This window comes from Panthera tigris, chromosome B1 (assembly GCF_018350195.1).
Source record: "Panthera tigris isolate Pti1 chromosome B1, P.tigris_Pti1_mat1.1, whole genome shotgun sequence".
NCBI lineage: Eukaryota > Metazoa > Chordata > Mammalia > Carnivora > Felidae > Panthera > Panthera tigris.
The window spans coordinates 203,801,713-203,822,423 of NC_056663.1; the positions used below are offsets into that span (position 1 = coordinate 203,801,713).

General features: G+C 66.7%; 2 protein-coding genes across 5 annotated transcripts; one reads left to right on the top strand and one right to left on the bottom strand.

Moving 5' to 3' along the window:
- Nucleotides 1–5,125: 5,125 nt before the first annotated feature.
- On the bottom strand, nt 5,126–20,188 carry IDUA (alpha-L-iduronidase). 4 transcript variants are annotated; one of them, XM_042985190.1, is made up of 14 exons: nt 20,034–20,188; nt 19,121–19,261; nt 8,774–8,859; nt 8,478–8,585; nt 8,110–8,205; nt 7,811–8,013; nt 7,483–7,662; nt 7,164–7,380; nt 6,614–6,826; nt 6,412–6,533; nt 6,210–6,335; nt 6,044–6,120; nt 5,536–5,636; nt 5,126–5,387 (listed from the first exon to the last, which is right to left on the bottom strand). In XM_042985190.1, exons 1-14 carry the CDS (start codon nt 20,186–20,188, stop codon nt 5,281–5,283), a joined length of 1,932 nt encoding a protein of 643 aa, XP_042841124.1. In that variant the 3' UTR covers nt 5,126–5,280. The 4 variants fall into 4 exon arrangements, with proteins under 4 accessions (XP_042841124.1, XP_042841125.1, XP_042841126.1 ...); XM_042985191.1 differs by having other exon boundaries at nt 7,483–7,629; nt 20,034–20,115; XM_042985192.1 differs by having other exon boundaries at nt 7,164–7,266; nt 20,034–20,115.
- Nucleotides 15,352–18,294, top strand: SLC26A1 (solute carrier family 26 member 1). The gene is made up of 2 exons (XM_042985189.1): nt 15,352–16,099; nt 16,719–18,294. The coding sequence occupies exons 1-2, from the start codon at nt 15,482–15,484 to the stop codon at nt 18,249–18,251; spliced, it is 2,151 nt and encodes a 716-aa protein (XP_042841123.1). The 5' UTR covers nt 15,352–15,481; the 3' UTR covers nt 18,252–18,294.
- Nucleotides 20,189–20,711: the final 523 nt, after the last annotated feature.

The following is a 20,711-nucleotide window of genomic DNA, read 5'->3' on the forward strand; positions in this document are numbered from 1 at the left end:
GCACTCAGGCTCCCCGGGCACAGCGCAGGTGGAAGCAGAAAGGGAAGAAGGGAAACTGAGCGGGGCCACGTGGGGCCGGGTCTCTGTGGCCACTGGGTGGCGCAAGGCTAGACTCGCGGAGGTCCCCGTTTGCTGAGGAGTAGCGTTTACAACTTGTGAACTGCTTGCAAACTGTCCCTCAGGAGGGACACCCGAGACTTGAGAAGGACACGGGGCCAAGGCCGCTCGGTCCTCTAGCCCAGGGCCATCAAGCCCTTGCCCGTCACATCCGTGCCCGGTCATCCCTCCGCCTCCAGAACCATGAGGAGGTGCGACCCTAACACGGCCCCCCACCCCCCCGGGGCGAGGGAGCCCGGGTCTCCGCAGCTGCCCTGACAGGAGCCCGAGAAGCCTCATGGCAGCGAATCTCGATCGGCACACAGGTGCGTGACGGTGCGGCCACGGGGACCGGGTGTGCGGAGCCGGCCCGAGCGCCTGGAGTGGAGGAGGCCGGCTGCCCACCGGCAACTACAGCGCCACCCGCCTCGGGACCTGCCGCTCGGGACCTGGGGTCCTGGCCGTGCCCGAGACAGGCCGGTGAGTCGGATCAAGTCCTGAGGGGCCCCGGGGCGGCCCATACGTGGGGGTCTCTGAAGTGGCGGAGGCGCAGGCGTCTTCTGCAAACAAGAAGCGACCGGTTACGTGCAGGGCGCCAAGAGACGAAGCAGACGGCAGCTTCCAAAGCACCTGCTCGGGGCATCTGCAGGCAGATGGTATCTGGGTGGCCGTTCTCAGACACGACCAGTCACAGTGACGCTCCAGAGCCCTTGATGGAGGGGCAGGTCGGGTCCCCTAAAGGAAGAGCTCATAACGCAGTTACTGGCATGTGTCCCCACGTGCATACGGGGCACTGTGACTGCTCTCAGACCTCTGGGGGTTACTGGATAACGGCCCTGAGATGATGCCAATACCATCACCTGAAAGCCATTACAGTGGTGGCGGGGGGGGGGGGGGCAGTAGAGGTGGCACTGGCCGAGTCCGTGAGCCCGAGGGCTCTGCAGACTCCGCCTTGAGGGCCTTCTGTAGTCCCTGGAAGTAGGGAGGGGGCGTTTCTATGTAACCAGTGGCCCGGCCATTGCGGAAGCCCCCAGGCGGGCCCCTCCCTGCCCAGCCCAGCCCAGCCCAGTTGTGCGGCACCCGCAGAGATCGGTTCCAGCGTCAGACCCTTGGGAGCTGCCGGGGGGCGGATCCCTTCTGTGTTCACACAGCTTGCCGGATGCTGCCGGGACAGGTGACCACCACGTATCCTGTGGCGAGGCCGATCGTAGCTGAGAGTACGGAGAAAACCACATGCGGTTCCGTCACCCGGTCCACGGCTAACCTGCATATGCTTTTTCTATCCTCAGCGAAGAAGAAAATCGGAACAGCCAGTTTTTGCACAACGCAGAGGCCAGCACGCTCCCACGGTGAACCTTGATGGCACCACCCCCGTCTTAGTCTGGCCCTTCAGGGATCTTGGTTTTCTCGAGGACACTGCCCGGCCGGCCGGCCGGCCGGCTGAACTTGGGCAAGTACCCTGCATGCCCTGTTAAGACCCGTGGTGACTACAGGGTGGGAAAGGCCAGGAGCTTCCAGGAAAACCTTCGGGATCCGATGGTCTAGGAGATGCCGGCACGTCCTGTCTGAAGTAAGGTAATTCGCTGCACCCGACAGCACCTGCTTCTGCGAGGCCCAGTGCTCGGTGACACTCTAGACTTGGGGCGCGGCGTGCACCAGCACACGCACTCTTCTCTAGCCGCTTTCCTGGGCATCGGGCAGTGTCGGCAAGAAAAGTCCCTGCAGCTCATCCAGGCAGGACACAGGCCACTCGCCACTTGGGTGGATGGCCCGTCGGGCCCACATTGCCGGTGGCGGGTGCCCACAGGAGAAAGCCCTCCAGCCCAGACTCCTAGCGCCCTAGGGCAAGGCCACTTCCTCCTGATCAAAATCAGTTATGCACTCGAGGGGGCGCCTGGGGGGCTCAGCCGGTGGAGTGTCCGCCTTCGGCTCGGGTCATGATCTCGTGGTTTGTGAGTTCCAGCCCCGCGTCGGGCTCTGTGCTGACCGCTCGGGGCCTGGAGCCTGCCTCGGAGTCTGTGTCTCCCTCTCTCTCGGCCCCTCCCCAACTCACTCTGTCTCTCAAAAATAAACATTGAAAAAATTAATTATCCACTTGAAAAGCGGCCCTGAGCTGGGGCCGAAGTCTGACCCCATCTCCCCAGTGGCCGTGTGACCCAAGTGCCCCCTGAGGACCAAGTGCATGCAGTGTTCCGTCCCGAAGGGAAAGTAGTAGGGACGGGCCCAGGAACAGCTGGAAGTCAGTGGTACAGACAGGAAGTGCCGGCCCCCCCTTGCTCTCAGCCCACCCGGGGCTTTACCGGGGAGGGGGGCGGGGGGGAGGTTCCTGCCGGCTGCTGGGATACGAGAACGTGCAGACACGGTTGTGGGCAAAGGCATACACGTACGGTGCCTCAGCGGGCCGAACCCAGCCCACGTACCTGGCCCGGCCCGGCTTCGCACAAGGTATCGTCCAGGGGGGCGGGCGGCCGGCCAGACTCCTGAAGCCCAAGACGGGAAACTTGAGGACGAGGTCCGGGGAGAAGCACGGAGGGAGGGTGTTGTGTCCCACGGACACACCTGCCTGGATCTGGGGGTGTCCCCGCACCTGGGACTCAGGCCTCCCTGCCACCCCAGTGCTATCCCCCCCGAGCCCAGGCAGAGAGACTGCGTGTGGGCCAGTCACGAGGACGCCCCACCTCTCGGGAAGCCCAAGCACAAATCCGCAAGGACCAAAGCTACCCATCAGCGGGTCAGAGAACGGGGATGCGTCGGCAACCTGGTGGCAGCCTGACAACACGGAAGTTGCAGTCACGGTGGGGACACCACGACCGGCAGAGGGTACGGTGGTGCGGTCCTGACTGCCCCGGAGCCACAGCCACCTCCGAAGGAGGGACTCCTCGGACCTCCGGCTTGAGCCAGGAGCTCAGGGCTGAGGTGCAAACTCTGTCCGTGTGCTGACGTTCCACCAAAAGCCAGAACCCAGGGCTGGGGGGCGGGGGCAGCCTCACTGCCCAGGGAATCTCAGCTCTCCAGCTTGAAGGTCCTGGCAGCCAAGGAAGGGCCCGGCCCACCGGGCGACTCAGTCCCCCTCCTGTAGGCCGGGAGCCCAGGGGCTCCGTTGGGTCCTCAGACCACTGAACCAGCAGGCAGAGAAGACACTGTTTTACTAGTGGGGGATGGGTGCCAACCACCAGGGGAAAATGGGGTAGGTGCTCATTGGGAGTTGAACCGTATGCCCCCCCCCCAACTTTTTTCCCCTTTACTTTTTATTTTTTTTTTAATTTTTTTTCAACGTTTTTTTTTTTTTATTTTTGGGACAGAGAGAGACAGAGCATGAACGGGGGAGGGTCAGAGAGAGAGGGAGACACAGAATCGGAAACAGGCTCCAGGCTCCGAGCCGTCAGCCCAGAGCCTGATGCGGGGCTCGAACTCACGGACTGCGAGATCGTGACCTGTCTGAAGTCGGACGCTTAACCGACTGCGCCACCCAGGCTCCCCTACTTTTTATTTTTGAGAGAGAGAGAGAGAGAGAGGGAGGGAGAGAACACACGCAAGCACAGGTGGAGGAGGGGCAGAGAGGGAGACACAGCCTCCAAAGCAGGCTCCAGGTCCCGAGCTGTCAGCACAGAGCCCGACGCAGGGCTTGAACCCACGAACTGCGAGATCATGACCTGAGTCGAAGTCGGACACTCCACCGACTGAGCCACCCAGGCCCCACTATCCCCCACAAATTCTTATGTTGAAGTTCTAACCCCAGGGTCTCAGAACAGAATTCTATCTGCAGGTGGGGCCTTTACAGAGGAGACAGAGATGAGGTCAACGCATGTGACTTATATCCTTCCAGGCAGGGAACACAAGGACACAGACACGTGCAGCAAGGAGGCAGCTGTGCACGAGCCCAGGAAAGAGGCCTCAAAGGAAGCAACCCTGCCCACACCTCGATGTCAGACTGGCCTCTGGGGCTGGGAGAGAACTCGTTTCTGCAGTGGGAGCCATGCGGGACTTTGTCACGCTCTGTCGTGACTACTGAGCTGGCTGAGACAGGTTTCGTGAAAGGACGGGAAAACCATGCCTAGAACCCGGGGACTGCGCCTTTGGGTGACAATAGCAGTCAGTGGGTAACGGTGCCCCACAGACACGGACCGGGCCCCCCAGGCACTGAGGCACCCACGTGGGGCAAGAGGAACAGGTAAGGACTTTGGGGTTCAGAGGGATGGACAGTCTGGTCTTCCTCTGCCCTCAGACCTCCCCCCGTCCTGAGCCCAACGTAGCCCCGGAGGGCAGCAGAGGAAGAGAGATCAGAGCCACCACACCCGCACTCCTGCTCACAGGGCCCCCTCCCCGGCTGGCTGAGACCCTGCGCTGAAGGTCTCTGCTCCTCGCCAGGTGGCCTCTCCACACCTTTCTGTCTCTGGACCGGTAAGGGTGCCCCCACCCGCTCCATCTGCCTGGGGCGGAGTATGGGTGTGGAAAGGGGTCCCGGGGTCCTGTACAACCTGTGCAGCTTCCCTGCCCACGCCGCACCCCTGCAAACGGTCCCGGGTCATCCTGGTCTCAGCGTGCTGTTTCCTTCTGGGCTCAGATAGAACTGGGATGATCATGCCGGCACGCGCAGCCTACAGGTGGCGCTGCAGACCCTTTTGGCCGCTGGCCCCGGTTTGGGCCAGATAGCTTGGAAGCCCCACCCGACCTCCCACCTGGGGGTACCGGGGACAGCCTGTCCGGGCTCAGGAAGGGGGTCCCCTCCTGGGCTCCAACCTGACCCAGGCAGGACCCCTCCAAGCACAGCCTCAGCCCCTGTTCTGCAGAACGGGCCGGGGACAGCAATGGGGCCACCACACCCAGCAGTGATGCCAGAGACCCCAGGCAGGCAGGGCAGCTGTCCTAATGGCAGCCGGACCTCGGTCCCCCTGTGCTCAGCGTGCTCCCCATCCTGGCTCCCGCGGTGGGGGAAAGCACTCTGGAAGGGGGGGGAGGCGGGGAAGGCCTTGCTGGAGCCAGGCCCCGACTTGGCTGCACGCCCATCCACAAAGGCCAACCCCAAGACTGATGAGCGGAAAGGCACTTTAAGGAGGTGAGCAAGTCACAGGACAAGGTGAACAGAGCCAAGTGATGGCCGGCGGTGGCCCAGCCCGCCTCAGCTCCTGGCCGCCCGGGGTCACCGGTCAGCTCCAGCTCACAGTCACTGGGCAGCGGCAGCCCTCACGGGGCAGGGACCTCCACGTACTGCACAGGGTTCGAGAAGGGGCCTGGTCGGGCCCAGTAGTCCACCGCTCGAACCCGGTAGGAGCCAGATGTGACAGCTGTGTCTGAGGCAAACAAACACGCGTGTTGTCGAGTGGGTGGCTCCTTGAACCCGCCCCAGGTTCCTGGAGTCCCCTAACCCTGCCCTTTACGAAGCCCTGGACCCCACCCCAGGGAACACCGTGCCGAGGCCAGGGCGATGGGTGAACATACCTGGGCTGAACACAAAGAGGTTAAAGGTCGACGGCTTCCTGCTGACGGGAGCGTACCCCTCACCACCTGCAGAGAACTGGACCTCATACGTCCACAGGCACCTGGGAAGGTCAGTCAGGACCGGGGCTGGTGTCCAGGTGGGGCGAGTGTAGACACCGTAGAGTTACAGCCCTATTGCCTACAGCCCCTTTTCTGACTCCTCCCGGGTCCCCGTACTCTTCCTGCAACGATGACGGGCCAGCTCGATGAAGAGAGGGGACAGGAGCCCGACTGCCACCTGTAAATGTCCCCTGTGGGCATCCTGCTCCCCCATCAACAGGTGTGGCGTCTTGGGCCATTTGTGTGGTTGTGTAAACAGCGGTGGCCAGGGTGTGAGGGGCAGAGGGCTTGGAGGACCACAGCTGAGTGACCATGTGGGCACTGCAGCCTCTGGGGACCAGAGTGGAGGGCAGGGGGAGGATGAACAGAACGGGGATTAGGGGTACCGGGAATGAACCCACTCACGCACTTGGAGACCACATGCTCATCTGACCAGACCAAGAGCACCTGCCCACTGGTCAGGGGCAGAGCCCGGAGCTGGGTCACCTGCAGGGAGAGAGGTGTCGTGACTGGGGGGGGGGGGGGGGGGGGGGGCTGGAGGGACCCGGGCAGTGGGGGAAGGGGCCGCCACTTGCCTGGCCTGGCGGCTTCTCTGGGCGTGCGCACACGTGCACCAGCAGGAGTGAGGGCAGTGGGAGCTCCGGGCGAAGCGTCAGGCGGCCGCTGGCAGGGAAGGGGCGAGGCGCCGCGGCCACCGGGTCCTAGGGGCAGGGACTGGTACTCGGGGCCTTGGGACCTTGGGAGCCTCCCCGCCCCGTTCCCACCCTGCCCTCGGACCTCGGCTGCGCGCATGTGCCGGAACTCCTCTGCCGAGGGGAAGACCGGCCGGCCGAGGCGCTGCCACTCGCCGTGAGGGCTGCAGAACCGGTTGTCCAGGTAGAGTGTGACGTAGACGAGGCCTGCGGAGCCAGACGCTGCGGCCACGCCTCGCCGGGCCCGCCCCCTCCAGAGCCACCCCTTCCCCGGGACCCCAGCTCACCAGGCCCCGGGGGCACCCCGTGCAGGCGCAGGGTCAAGGCGACGCTGCGGTTGGGGTGGGTGCGCGTGTCGTCGCTCGCGTAGACCAGCACCGTGGCGCGCCAGGCGTCAGCGGGGCCGGCCGGGCGGTGCGCGCTGGCCAGGACGCCCACCGTGTGGTTGCTGTCCAGCAGCGTCCCGCCCTGCCACACCTCGGCCCAGAGCTGCTCGCCGTCTAGGAGGCGGGGAGCGGGGCTGTCGCTAGGCGGCAGTCGCAGCCCCTCTGCCCTCCCGGGGCCTCGCTTCCTGCCACTCAGCCCCGCCCCCCACGCCACTAGGGGTCCCCCACCGGGAGGCGCCCCGCCCCGCCCGTCACAGCCGCTGCGGCCCAGCGCGCTGGGGCGGGGGGGGGGCGGGGGGGGGGAGCTGGACCGCTTGGGGCAAGAGCCGCCCCCACCCCCGGTAGGACACGGTCACCACTAGGGCCTGGAACGACCCCCTGCCTAACCGAGCCCCGGCCCGGGTGCACCGGCAGCCCCGTGGGCGCGGGGAAGGCGGGGCGGGGGGGTTACCCAGCAGGGCCAGCAGCGCCATGGCGGTGAGCACCGGCTTGCGCAGCAGCTGCACGTGCGGCGGGCGGGTGTTGTTGATCTGGAAGCGCGCCGTGAGCGTGCGCTGCGTGAAGGGGTGCGGGTGGTAACTCAGGAAGGCGTTGTCGTTGCTCAGGAGCGCGTAGCGCACGGGGGAGCTGGTGTTGGCCACCAGCAGGTTCTGGTGCTGCGCAATGACCTGCGGGGGTCCAGGGGGTCGGGATGTCCCAGGCCGCCCCCCTGGAACCCGCCCTCCCAGTAAGGAACGCCGCCCCGGGGGGAGGTCCTCGGACGGGCCTACCTTCACCACCAGGGCCGCGTAGGTCACGTCGGCCCTCCAAGGCTGCGGCACGGACCAGCCCACTAGCGGGTCAGCTTCGTCGTTGTAAATGGGGGTGTCTGCGAACTTGGGGAAGAGCCGCTGGATCTGTTGCACGGCCGCCTGCTCCTGCTCCAGGATGTAGATGGAACTGCCCGCGCCCTGGGGAGGCGGGCTTCAGGACCTCTGGGGCCAGCTCACGTGACTGCCGCTTAAGCGCGGGTAGGGCTGCGGCGGGGGGGGGGGGGGGGGGGGGGGGTGGGGGGGGGGGTGCCCGGCCGGGGGAGGGGCGGGGGCCCAGCGCTTGTACCTTCTTGTGGAGGGAGATGTAGTCCAGCCGCACGCCCAACTCTCCCGTGAAGAAGTTGGTGCCGTTGTGACAGTGGCCCAGGAGGCCCCAGCACAGCGGGGAGCCCGGCCAGGGGTGGAAGGAGTCCCCAGGGCCGCCCAGGCGCAGAGCGGGGCTGACGGCTCGCAGGCCTTCGGAGCAGGCGTCGTAGTAGTTCAGGAAGCCTGGGTGGGGGAGGGACCTCGGAATCCACACGCCAGCGCCTGAGGTGATGCCCCCGCCCCTTCTCAGCCCACAGGACCCCAGGAGGTGCCCCCCACCTTGCAAGGTCATGGACACGTTGTCAAAGTCGTGGTGGTCCGGCTCGTTCCACGTCTCGAAGTTCCACTTGGAAACGTGGGAGAGTCCGTACCTGTCTGCAGAGTGTCCCCACTGGCACACGTGCCCCCCAGGGGCAAGGCCATGCCTATCCCAACTCCCAGGGAGACGGGCCCACGGTTGGAGGCTTGGAGGTGCTGACGACATGTCATTCCACGTGGGCCCACTGCACCCTGCCTGGCCTGCCGTCCCCATCCGGAGGCCCTGGCCCAGGGTTCGTGACAGAGGCCAACAAGGTGGCCGGGGTGATGCGGGAGGAGCCTCCCCAGGAGCACCCCCCCTTTCCCGCTCAGGCCTGTGCCCTGCCCACCAACGTATCTCCTGGCCAGGAGGGAGACCAGCTCCTTCCACTCAAACACCTGCTGCTTGTCCTCAAAGTCGGTGAAGCGTTTGGAGGGGCTGCCCATCAGCTCAAAGCCTGCGACACAAGAAGGTAGCTGTCCTGCCGCCCGCCTGCCACACGGCCCCCGTGCTCCACCCAGCCGGGGCTCCACCGTGCCGGCACAGAGGCCAGCCTCCCTGGTGCCTCACCAGTGCGGACGCAGAGGAGCCGGGTGGTGGGGAGGGGGCAGGACTGGCAGACAGAGGGTGGGGCTGGCTGCTCACCTGGGAGGAGCTGGTTCTCTCGGAGAAGATCCAGGAACCCATCCAGATGGGTGAAGTTGTAGCTCAGGCCTTGCTCCGCTGACCCCCTATACAAGGACACTCGATGTCAGCACAGAGAGAAGTGGGCCCCAGGCTGGAACTGAAGCCACGTGCATGCAGGCAGGGAGCCTGCAAGGTGCCACACAGGGTTCAGATCCAGACTCCTCAAGGGTCCCTGTCTTTGGAAAACGCCAACGACGGAAGCCTACCGGTCGTTCACAGCCTAGTATGAACTGGTGTGCCTGTGCCTGAACCCCATGCCCAAGCCTTTGGGCTCAGGCATGGCACGAGGCAGGCAGGTCTTTTGGAAAAGATACAACGGGACGGAGTAGGGGAGGACAAAGCACACTGAAGACAGCTGGCCGTGGACTGGGGAGCCATGGGAGAAGAGCCTGGTAGGACCTGGTGGGTGCCATGCCTGTGTCTTGCATCACCTGGAGGTCAGGGCTCCAGAGTTGTCTCAACAGTACTCCTCTCCCCTCCCCACACTCCGAGAGGCAACATGGGCAGTCAGAAAACCCCTTTTCTGAAGGGCAGCCTCCCCCACCCCCCCCACACCCACCCCAGCCCGGGGCCCAATTTCCTCCGGGTTCACATTCTGACAGGGGACAGAAATCATCAGGCAACTATTTGAATCTTTAAGGACACATCAGATGTACCACGAGGGAGAAGTGACAGGGAGCCAAGGGTCAGGCAGGGAGGGCCTCTCTGAAGTAACAACCAAGTAATGAGGCAGGCCAGCAAGAATGCCTCGGGGAACAGATAGGCAGCACGTGCAAAGGTCTTGGTGTAGGAATAAAGTTGTGGTTGTCAAGCAGCAGAAAGCATCAAGTGTGCCTGGGGCAGAACAGGGTGCGGGCTGTGACAGGTCACTGGAGGCCTTGTGCCCATGGTGAGGACGGGACCGACTCACAAGGAAATGGGGCCCCTTTCAGAGGTCCAAGTGGAGCACTGCCACGACTTTAAGACTTTCTTTTTTAAGAGCAGTTTTTAATAAAATTTTTTTTAATGTTTATTCAGTTTTGAGAGAGACACAGTTTGAGCAGGGGAGAGGCAGACACAGAATCCAAAGCAGGCTCCAGGCTCTGAACTGTCAGCACAGAGCGCGACGCGGGGCTCGAATTCGGGAACCACGAGATCATGACCTGAGCGAAGTCGGACGCTTAACCGACTGAGCCACCCAGGAGCCCCTTAAGAGATCTAGGCTCACAGCCAACGTGAGGGAGGCACGGGGATGTCCCACGCCCCCGGCCCCCCCCCAGCCTCCCCCGCGATCCACATCCCCACCGGGCGGTGCGCCTGCTGGAGCCGAGGCGTCGCCATCACCCCGAGTCCACAGCAGGGTCACCCTCGGTGGTGCACGTCCCGTGGGTCTGGACGAGCGCGTGATGGCAGGCGCCCACCACCCTGGCGCCACACGGAGCTGCTTCGCTGCCCTAAAGCTGCCCCGGGCTCCGGCTGTTCACCCTCCCCGCCTCCCCCTGACAATCGATGACCCTTTTACTGTCCCCGTAGCTCTACCTTGGTTTTGAAAGGGCCCCAGGCAGAGGTGTAGGGCCAGGACTGGGTGGTGGCCACAAAGGCAGCGGGAAGGACCTACAGCAGAGGGACGTCTGCTGATGAACAGGGGACATCTTACACAACGCTTCGGACTTCGCTTGAGCAGCTAGGTGGGCAGGGGTGCAGGTGGCAGAGGCAGGCAGGGGTGAGCCCACATGGAGGCGGACATCCAGGGGTAGAGCTGGCACTGGGGGCTGGCGGTGGAAGCCGGCGGCCTTTCGGTCAGGCGCAGTGGGGGTGGGGCAGCGCAGGAGCAAGCGCTGAGCCCGGGGTGGGCCTGGGCAGGGGAGGGGTGTGGCCTAGTGAGGAGCACAGGCAGGTGGGTGGCAGGGGCTCAGGTGTGAGAACACACCTGCTCTGTGGCTCCATCTGCGGGAGGGAGGTGCCAAATGTCAGGAGGGCCTGCACTGCGCCCTCTTGTGGCGGCCGGGCTTGTCCTGAGCGGTCGGCAGTCCGGCCAGGTGGGGGGTCACGACGCGATCCGGCCCTCGACAGCTTTTCATCTGTCAACCTCCCATCCCACGCCCCAGCCTGGCCGGCCCAGCGTCGTCTTCCCGGACACAGCGAGGACATGGACGAGTCAACGCCCCCCCCCCACGTCCTTCCCTCCCCCACCCCTCACTTCCTACGAGGTCAAGGCCGACCCCGGGTCTGGCTTCCGAAGCCCACCTGAGGGACCAAGTCCAGCCAACCACGCGCCAGTGCCCCCTGCCCGTCCTGGGCCCCGCACCCTGCCTCCCCTTGCCGGCTGGCCCCTCTGTGTAGGGGTGCGTCTTCCCACCAGGGGCTCAGCAGGATGAGCTTGTGGGCAGCGGGGATCACCTCCCTCACCCGTTTCTCCCGCATCCAAAGGTCACAGCCGGTAGCAAAGAAAACTAACAAGCAGTTGGGTAAAAATTAAATGCACACAGCAGACCGTTCCAAAGTCCCACTACTGTGGGGGAGGGGGCGTGGGCCACGGGTGGTGGGGTGACCCGGTGGAAAGTGAAGGCATATGCAGGGGCTCCGGGCTTTCTCTGCACACCCTAGCAGCGGTAATCCCGGCCTGCTGAGCTTACACTGGGTAGGGGGCACCGCGGGGCTCAGATCAATGCTCCTGCACTTGCTGTCCTGGGCTGGGGGGGGGTGGGGGGGGGTACCCCGGGGGAGCCCCAGCGGCAGAGGCATCGCCAGCCTGTCACCCTGAGTAGATATGAGTGTCCCCTTCTCCAGCCAGCCTCGGCAGCCAAGGATAATCTGGGGGCTAATACACCTGCCCCAGGGGCCAGAAGACCCGACCTCAGAGGCGACCCCTGGCCAACGAACCCCGGGAACGGTCCTTAGGCCCCGCCGTCCGCACCTTGGTCTCCCTCTGCCCGGCCCCGTTCAGAGAGAGGTTTGAGAAACCTAATTTAGGGAGGGGGCTGAGCAGCGAGGTGAAGCGTGCAGCCCACCCCAGCACTCCGCCCGCAGCGAGGCGCGGCTCTCGGAGGGCCCGGCCCCCACTCCGCGGCCCCGCGCAAGGGTCCGAACGTGGGCACGAGGGCCGGGGCTGCGGCGGCGGCACAAAGGCCTCATTCACGCACGCGGCGGCGGGCGGCGGCTCCGGGGGCCCCCGCGGCAGGGCCTGAGCGCGTGCGCCGGAGGCAGAGCTGCGCCGGGGCCGGTGAGTGCGCGGGGGGGAGGGGAGGGGGGGCGCGGGGGGGGGGCACGAGCGCGTGAGCGCGGGGCCGCGGCCGCGCGTGCTCGGCGGCGGGGGCGCGCGCTCCCGGCGCACACGGACAGGAGGGGAGGGGAGCGGAGCGCACGGCCGGCCCGGGCGGCTCGGAGGGGGAGATGCAGCGCAGATCCCCCGGCGCACCTGCAGCCTCGGTCCGGGGACGGGGGTAGGGGGGTGTCAGGCTCCAGGCCAGCGCGGCAGAGGCCGCTCACTCTCCACCTTGCCACCTAGAACCTCGGGGCTCGCGGTAGGCGTGTCTTTAGGGAGAAGCTCTCGCGTCCGGTCTCCAGGGCCCCGGAGGTGGTCGGCCCCGCCTCTTCGCACTTAGGGTCAGGATGCAATGTTTCCTTTCCAAAGGAGTGTGTTTGATCTCTTGAAACGGTGATTTGCGGGCAAATATTAAGGGAACAACCATGTGGCACAGAGCTGGGCAGCGGTCCCCCGAGGGAGGTTCCTGCCGATCTGTACTAGACCCCACGGCGCCCGTCCCAGTGAGGTCTGCAGCTCCCTCCCGGCGCCCACCTTAGCGCCAGTGTGGGCGTCAGCAGCCCCTCTGGCAGGCAGGGGCCCAGAACCACAGGTCCCTCTGTGCCCCACCAGACCCCAGGTGAAGGTCGCCGGCCTCAATGCACAAAGAAACAGGCAGAGGGACGCGGTGGGGGCAGGGTTGGGGGTGGTGTCCTGAAATTCTCTCAAAGGTCACATGTGACCTCACTGTTATCTCCTCGCCTGATTTAGGCAGGCAGCCTGGGCAGGGGCTGCAGGGTTATGAGGTCCGATCCCTGCCACCAAGGCCAGCCCAAGGCCAGCCTCCATGCTGCATCTGACTGGACAGGGGCTCTGATGGGCCAAAAGAGCCCCTCCCTGAAATATCTCCACCTGCCACGAATCTCACCCCAGAACCTCCAGAGACCCCTGCCCCCCCTTCCTAAGACAGAGGAACGGCTCCTCCCTACATTAGGTCCCCACCCCAGGTACCCCCTTTCTTACACCAGCACCCAGGCCCCATCCCCCACCCCAGCATGCACACACGCGTATCTGCCCTGGCCTCCGCTGCTCTGTGCCCGAGTCCTCTGTGTCACACAGCCTGTGCTCTGTACCCCATCTAGGGAGACCCCCAAGGGCGATGAGGCTCCCGCCTGGCAGGCCACCCAAGGAATTCTCTCTCTGCCCCCTTGCCAGTAGCTGGGACAGGAGATAAAGTTTATATGACCCCCTCAATAGCTACCCTCCTCTCTGCACCCTGAGGTGAACGTCATCTGCCCCAGGGAGGGGTCCGAAGCCCGGAACTGCTCTAGCTTGTCCCCCCAGCCCAAAACACGGTTTCTGGTCTGGGCAAACAGCTCCCCACCAGGGGCCAAGCGGGTCCTGGGCTGGACTCTGGGGGGGTAGGTGGAGGGAAGACCCTCAGCTCTGTCCCGGGTAGACGGGAAAGCCCCCTGGGATGGGCTCTTCCCACGTAGCCCTTCAACATGGCGGGAGGGGGCTCCCCTTCACTGGGTGTAAAGGTGGGGGACCTGAGACTCAGAATCGTGTTAAAAACAGCCGTCCACCCTTCGTGGGGCATGAGAGTAATCATTTAAAGGGATCGCCTTCACTCCAGCTCTCCCAGGCAGACCCCACCTGCCTCAGAGAGACCGGAGCCGCGGCAAGGCCGGGCACTTGCCAGTCACCGGGGGTTGGACCCGCACCCCACGGCAAGAAGGGCAAACCTGGCTGGCAGTGTGTCCCGATGCCTGGCGGCCCCCCCGCCCCGCCCACAGCAGTCCACGTGCATGTGCACACACATGCTCAGCAACGGCCCCGCGCCTGCTTTCCACAAGAGGCCACAGAACAGAGGCTGGGACACGGCTGCCCGGTGCCCGGCTGGCTCAGGTACACTTGGCCCGTGCTCCAGAGCAGACCAGAACCGTCTCATGGCAGAAGAGGGAGGATGTCATGGGATGAGGCGACCAGCCCCGACCCGGGTACCCCTCTCATCCTTGCCCACCCTTGGTCAGTCGTGCGACCACGGCAACGGGCCCCAGAGCTGCAGGCTCACATCCCAGGGCTGGCTGGGCTCGCGCGCCTCCCGCCCCCCAGAGGACCCCAGGACCCACGCGCCCTGCGCCAGCTCTTTGCTGCCCTCACCCACGCTGTCCCGCACCTGGAGCCCCATGGGGGGATGGGAGCTTACCAGAGGTGCACACACTCGCACTTACTTGTGAGCTGGGATTACAGCACAACTCCCTGGGTTAGCCACTCAGGTAACGCTCATCTGGGGGAAACCCATGACTCAGCAATCTTTGGGGTAAATAATTGAACCGCAAACCCAGTTTGGCTAAGCAGTCACATGGTAACCACAGAGCGCTGCCCGCGGCGGGCGCCAGACCTGCCGCGGCCCGGCTCCTGGCTCCGGCTCTGCCTCAGAACCCGCCGTCCACACGTCCCCACCGGCTAACAAGCCAGAGAGCTCTGGACGTGCAGGCGGCCGGCAGAGTCGGGCCTTGGAGCGCTGACAAGCCAGGGGCCTCGCTACCCTCCCGCCCACCCGGCCTGTGAGGGGCTCCCCAGGTAAGAATCATCCCGGGGCCCCGCCGCAGGGCCGTGGGGCCCTCAAAGCCACAGCAGAGGCCGGCTCCCTGGGTGAAGGGGAGGGGCAGGACGATTCTCGGGTTTTCTCTCCGGCCCCTCAGGCACCAGGCAGATGCCATTTCGACAGTCCTCATGCCACACACCCAGACCCTGGGGGGCTTGGGGGGACCCTTGCGTGGTGAGGTCTCCACAGGAAGGAAACACAACTCATGATGTCCCCCTAGTGCTCACGGGGGGCTGTGCCTGCCAGGCCGTCCTCCACACCCCAGCGAAACCGCAGGCCGCGTGTCCTGGGCCAGCGAGTGAGAAGTCAAGGACGGGGCCGGGCCCCAGCAGGTGAGATGCCCTTGGGACACAAGGGATAGTCCCAGACTTGCGCTCCATGGTGCACCCGTGTGGTCTGAGACCCAACCCAGGAGTGTGTCCCGCGGTCCCAGGTGACGGGGCAGGTGACAGACACCAGCCACCCCCACTTCCCTCCCGGCTGGCCTCGTCTAAGATCAGCCTCCCAAAGCGCGTCCCGGGAATTCTGCCCCGAGGACCGGGGGGTATAGCGAGTGCTGCTGTGTGAGCAGCCCCTCCGCGAGCAAAGATCTGGGGTCTCCCTATCTTCAAGGTTCAACAGGGGGCACCAGGAGGCGCTCTTCCTCTAAGCCCCAGGGCCCATGGTGCAGCGGTGATGGGAGGGCCGCCGGAGGGACCCCGCCGGCTTGGGTGATGGCGAGGGGGGGCCTCTGGCGTGGACGTGGGCACGGGGAGGTGGGCCGGGAGCAGCGGAGCTGGGTCTGGCCGCATGCGAGTCTGGGTCTCTGTGCCGCCCGCTGACCCCAGCAGGGATGCCCACCTCTGTTTCAGGTCTTCCCAGGATGGACGTGTCCCCCGACTGCACGCAGCAGGGCGGGGGGCTGGTGCTGGTCCGCCGGCGGCCCCCAGGGCCCCCAGGCCTGCGCGAGATGCTTAAAGCCAGGCTGTGGCGGGGCTGCGCCTGCAGCACGCGCGGGGCCTGGGCGCTGGCGCAGGACCTGCTCCCCGCCACACGCTGGCTGCGCCACTACCGCCCGCGGGAGGCCCTGGCGGGCGACGTCATGTCCGGGCTGGTCATCGGCATCATCCTGGTGCCGCAGGCCATCGCCTACTCGCTCCTGGCAGGGCTGCAGCCCATCTACAGTCTGTACACGTCCTTCTTCGCGAACCTCATCTACTTTCTCATGGGCACCTCGCGCCACGTGTCCATGGGCATCTTCAGCCTGCTCTGCCTCATGGTGGGCCAGGTGGTGGAACGCGAGCTCCTGCTGGCTGGCTTTGACCCTGCCCGGGACGGCCCGGGGTCCGGGGACAACGGCACCACCCTCAACGCCTCGGCCACGCTGGTGCTCAGGCCACGGGACTGCGGGCAGGACTGCTACGCCATCCAGGTCGCCACCGCCCTCACGCTGGTGGCTGGGATTTACCAGGTGAGGGGCTGACCGCACTGGGCTTCTGCAGAGCCCGGGCGCAGGTCCGGACCGCCCGCTCAGCCACTCAGAGCAGGCCCCTCACTCGCTCGCCACCCCCAGAAGGGCCAAGGCCAGGGCGGTGCGGGGTCAAGGCCTCAGAGGGCAGCGGGTTTAGCCAGCAAGGGCGGGGCAGGCATAGGCGCAGGAGGGCACGGGGTGGCGGCCCGGACGGGGCACCCGAGGGTCTGAGGGTGCCCAGGAACAGGGACCCTGTCCAGGGACGGCTGGCCGGGTACGGCCTGGCCCGTCCGCCCTGATTTCACACCCTCCCAAGGGCCGCAGGTCTCTGGGGAGAGGGGACAGTGCCACCCGCAGGACAGGAGAAGGGAGCGGCTTTCCAGCGCCTGGAGCCCGCACGTGTGAGAGAAGCAGAAGCGAGCGTGTAAGGGCACACGTGCACCTCCGTGTCTGCCGTGCCTGTGTGTGCACGCGCGGGGGCAAGGGACTCCAGACAGAGTCCGTCCGGGAAAGCAGCAGCGGCGGCGGCAGCGGCGGCAGCCGCGAGGAGGGGTGTGGGGCTCTGGGCCGCGGCCGCCCCGTCGGCGGCACCGCTGCCCTGACCGCGCTCTGTCCGCAGGTCCTCATGGGGGTCCTCCGGCTGGGCTTCGTGTCCACCTACCTCTCACAGCCCCTGCTCGACGGCTTTGCCATGGGGGCCTCGGTGACCATCCTGACCTCCCAGCTGAAGCACCTGCTGGGCGTGAGGGTCCCACGGCACCAAGGGCCGGGCATGGTGGTCAGCACGTGGCTGAGCCTCCTGCGCGGCGCCGGCCAGGCCAACCTGTGCGACGTGCTCACCAGCGCCACGTGCCTGGCCGTGCTGCTGGCCGCTAAGGAGCTGTCGGACCGCTGCCGCCACCGCCTGAAGGTGCCGCTGCCCACGGAGCTGCTGGTCATCGTGGCGGCCACGCTGGCGTCCCACTTCGGGCGGCTCCACGAGCGCTTTGGCTCCAGCGTGGCCGGCGACATCCCCACCGGGTTCGTGGCCCCCCGGCTGCCCGACCCTGGGCTGATGCGGCGCGTGGTGCTGGACGCCGTGCCCCTGGCGCTGGTGAGCTCCGCCTTCTCCGTGTCCCTGGCGGAGATGTTCGCCCGGAGCCACGGCTACTCCGTGCGAGCCAACCAGGAGCTGCTGGCCGTGGGCTGCTGTAACGTGCTGCCTGCCTTCTTCCACTGCTTCGCCACCAGCGCCGCCCTGTCCAAGAGCCTGGTGAAGACGGCCACCGGCTGCCGCACGCAGCTGTCCAGCGTGGTCAGCGCCGCCGTGGTGCTGCTGGTGCTGCTGGTGCTGGCGCCGCTGTTCCGGGACCTGCAGCGGAGCGTGCTGGCCTGCGTCATCATCGTCAGCCTGCGCGGGGCCCTGCGCAAAGCGAGGGACGTCCCGCAGCTGTGGCGGCTCAGCCCGGCCGACGCGCTGGTCTGGGTGGCCACCGCGGCCACCTGCGTGCTGGTCAGCGTCGAGGCGGGGCTGCTGGCGGGCGTCCTCCTGTCCCTGCTCAGCCTGGCTGGCCGCACGCAACGCCCACGGGCCACCCTGCTCGCTCAGATTGGGGACTCGGGCTTCTACGAGGACGCCGCGGAGTTTGAGGGCCTGGTCCCTGAGCCGGGCGTGCACGTGTTCCGCTTCGCGGGGCCGCTCTACTACGCCAACAAGGACTTCTTCCTGCGGTCACTCTACAGACTCACGGGGCTGGATGCGGGGACAGCGGCCACCGCGAGGAAGGAGCGGGGCCCGGAGGCCAGGGTCGGCGAGGGAGACCCCGTCGAGGGCACGGACCCGGGCCCAGCCAGCAGCACGGCCGCACGGCTGGTGCCCCCGGCGGCCGGCTTCCACGCGGTGGTCATCGACTGCGCTCCGCTGCTGTTCCTGGACGCGGCCGGCGTGGCCGCGCTGCAGGACCTGCGCCGAGATTACAGGGCCCTGGGCATCGCGCTGCTCCTGGCCTGCTGCAGTCCCCCGGTGAGGGACACCCTGAGGAGAGGCGGGTTCCTCGGGGACGACACGGGGGACGCGGCCGAGGAGGGGCAGTTGTTCCACAGCGTGCACAGCGCCGTGCAGGTGGCCCGAGCCCGCCACGGGGAGCAGACGGCCACCGACTCCACCCTCTAGCGCGGCCGGTGCCCGACGCCAGCCTGACCGCCCTTCCGGGAGCCCTGGGCAGACAGCCTCACGCCGTCGGTCTCTGACATCAATGAGCACAGTCGCCACTGCCCCCCCCCCCCGCCCCCGCCCCCGCCCCGAGACCGACGCTGTGCCCTGGAAGAACCAGGGAACACACAAAGGACTCGGACACTTGAACATCCAGGAACTACGCCTTTGAAACAAGCCACCACAGCCACCCCGGGCCCTGGTGCCGTGTGTACTCGTGCCGCAGGGTCAGTCCGACGCTGACTGTCACCGTCTCGTTTGAACAAGGGCCCGAGGCAATCGCGAGGCCTCCCTTGGCCCGCCCGGCCCCAGTCCCACTGGCCACAGCCGGGAGGGTCTGTGTCTCTGGGAGCCCTTCAAACACACACCCAAGTGCTCCTTACATCTCACGCCTCGGCCAGGCTGAGCTTTGCAAGGCCAAAGGTGGGCGTGATCGACCCAAGTCCCGCTCAGCCCTTGGGCGGCGCTCCTGCAAAGCCTGACCCGAGGACACGGGGCACCAGGTGCGTGGGCGCACGCTCTCCGGGGCTGGCTCCAGCCACAAAGCTGGCGCAGTGGGACACCCACCTGACCCCGAGCCTCCAAGTCCTGTCCGGTGGGAAGCCAGCTGTGCCCAAACTCGGGGCTGCCCCGGGAGCCCCCACGGCCCCGCGCGGCCTCCTCCACCGAGGACGTTTTGCCAGGAGGCGTCAGGGCAACAGGACACCCCCTCCGCTCTGCCCCCATCACAGCCCACACGGCGCCACACTGTCCTCCCGGACGCTGCCTCCTCTCGGCCTTGGTCTTCGTCTCCAGTAAGGGGGCTCTGCCCAGCTGCCCCCATCACTCACCTGGCTGTGATGAGCTCCAGCAGCCAGTGGGTCCGGACCTGCTCGATGCCGCCGTGGGGGACAGCGCCCACGTAGGCCATGTTGAGCTGCTGGTCCCAGCTGAGGTCATACTGGTCAGCCCGGCTGTGAGGCAGCGGGGGACTGGGGACAGAACAAGGGGGAATGGGCCATCAGTCCCCAGGGGCGGGGCGCCAGAACAGCCCCTGCAGCTACAGATCCAGGGCCCCAGATTGCCCCGGGACAGCAGTCCCCAGCAGCTGGACCCTGGAGTGCCCGCCGATGAATTTTACTGTCCCTGATGTAATAAAATGGCCCCTAACGCCAGGAATGCCACGGAGGCTCATGTTTATGGAAATGGGGGGCTCCCTGAGGAGAGAGGACCACATCCCAATACCCTGTTCCTTGTCCCACCAGCCAGGTGATCTTGGTTGTAAGAATGACAGGGAGCGCGTGGGAGACACTGCGGGGAGAGGGAAGATAGGCAGACACGGAGAGGGGGATGGGGGTTGATAGGCCCCCTACAGGCGTGTCCGACTCCACTGGGGCTGCCCCCTTGGGAGGGGCCTGCGCCGCAGCCCCGCCTGCAGCCTGGCCTGCCCCCCAGCGGCCGCCGGGCAAAATCAGCGAGCGTCCGCAGGCCTCCACCACACGGGGTACCCGCTCCGAAAAGCCCGGGGCGCACGCAAACACCGCGTGGCTCAGGCCGACAGAGGAAACCCCAGTCTGACTGCAGGACGGCTCCACGAGGAAGGAGGAGCCGGCCGTGGGCGCGGGAGCCCGAGTCCCTCCGATGCAACAAGGGGTCCAGGGAGATCGCGGGCGGGGAGCGCGTCCCGGGCCTGGGAGAGGCGCGCGGCGGGATGCAGGCGACAGCGGCCTCTCGGGCCTCAGTTTCCCGGCGCGGAGCGCTCACCAAAAGCCGGTGCTCCTCCAGAAGGGCCGCAGGGGCCGCAGCGCTCGGGCCGCGTCCACGAGCACCAGGTGCGGGGCCTCGGCCAGGGCCGGGGGCGCGGCCAGCAGCGCGACCAGGAGCGCGAGCGGCGCGGCGCGGGAGCGCGGGGGCCGCATGGCCGAGCGCGGCGGGGCCGGGGGGGGGGGGGGAGAGGCGCGCACGGTCCCTTAGGCCCGGCAGGTCCCCCGCGCTCTGGGAGCCGAGGTCGGCGCAGCGCAGGCCGGTTCCGCCTCCGGGTCGCACGCCACGTGACCGCCACCTTGGGGGCGGGGGCCGGGGCGCCGGGCCGGGTCCGGGTGGGTCCTCGGAATCTGGGCGCCGGTGGGGGGGGGGGGGGGGGGAGGCGGGGCCGACGAGCGGGCGGGAATTAGGGGGCCGGGCCGCCGCGGTGGGGGTCCCCGCCCGGCTCCAGCCCCGGGCATCCCCGCACGCCGCCCCTTCCGGGCTGGGTCCGTCCCTGGTGCCGGTGCGGGTTCCCGCTCGTCGGCTGTGCGCGGGCGCCTCCTGCAAACGCGCCCCGCCGTCCGGGGGCTCCGGTGTAAGCCGTTGTCTTGGTCGTGCTTCGGGGGATCGCCCCGGAGGCCGGGAAGTAGCCTAATGCGCGGGTCAGGCGGCCGCTTGACGGCTCAGACTTACGAT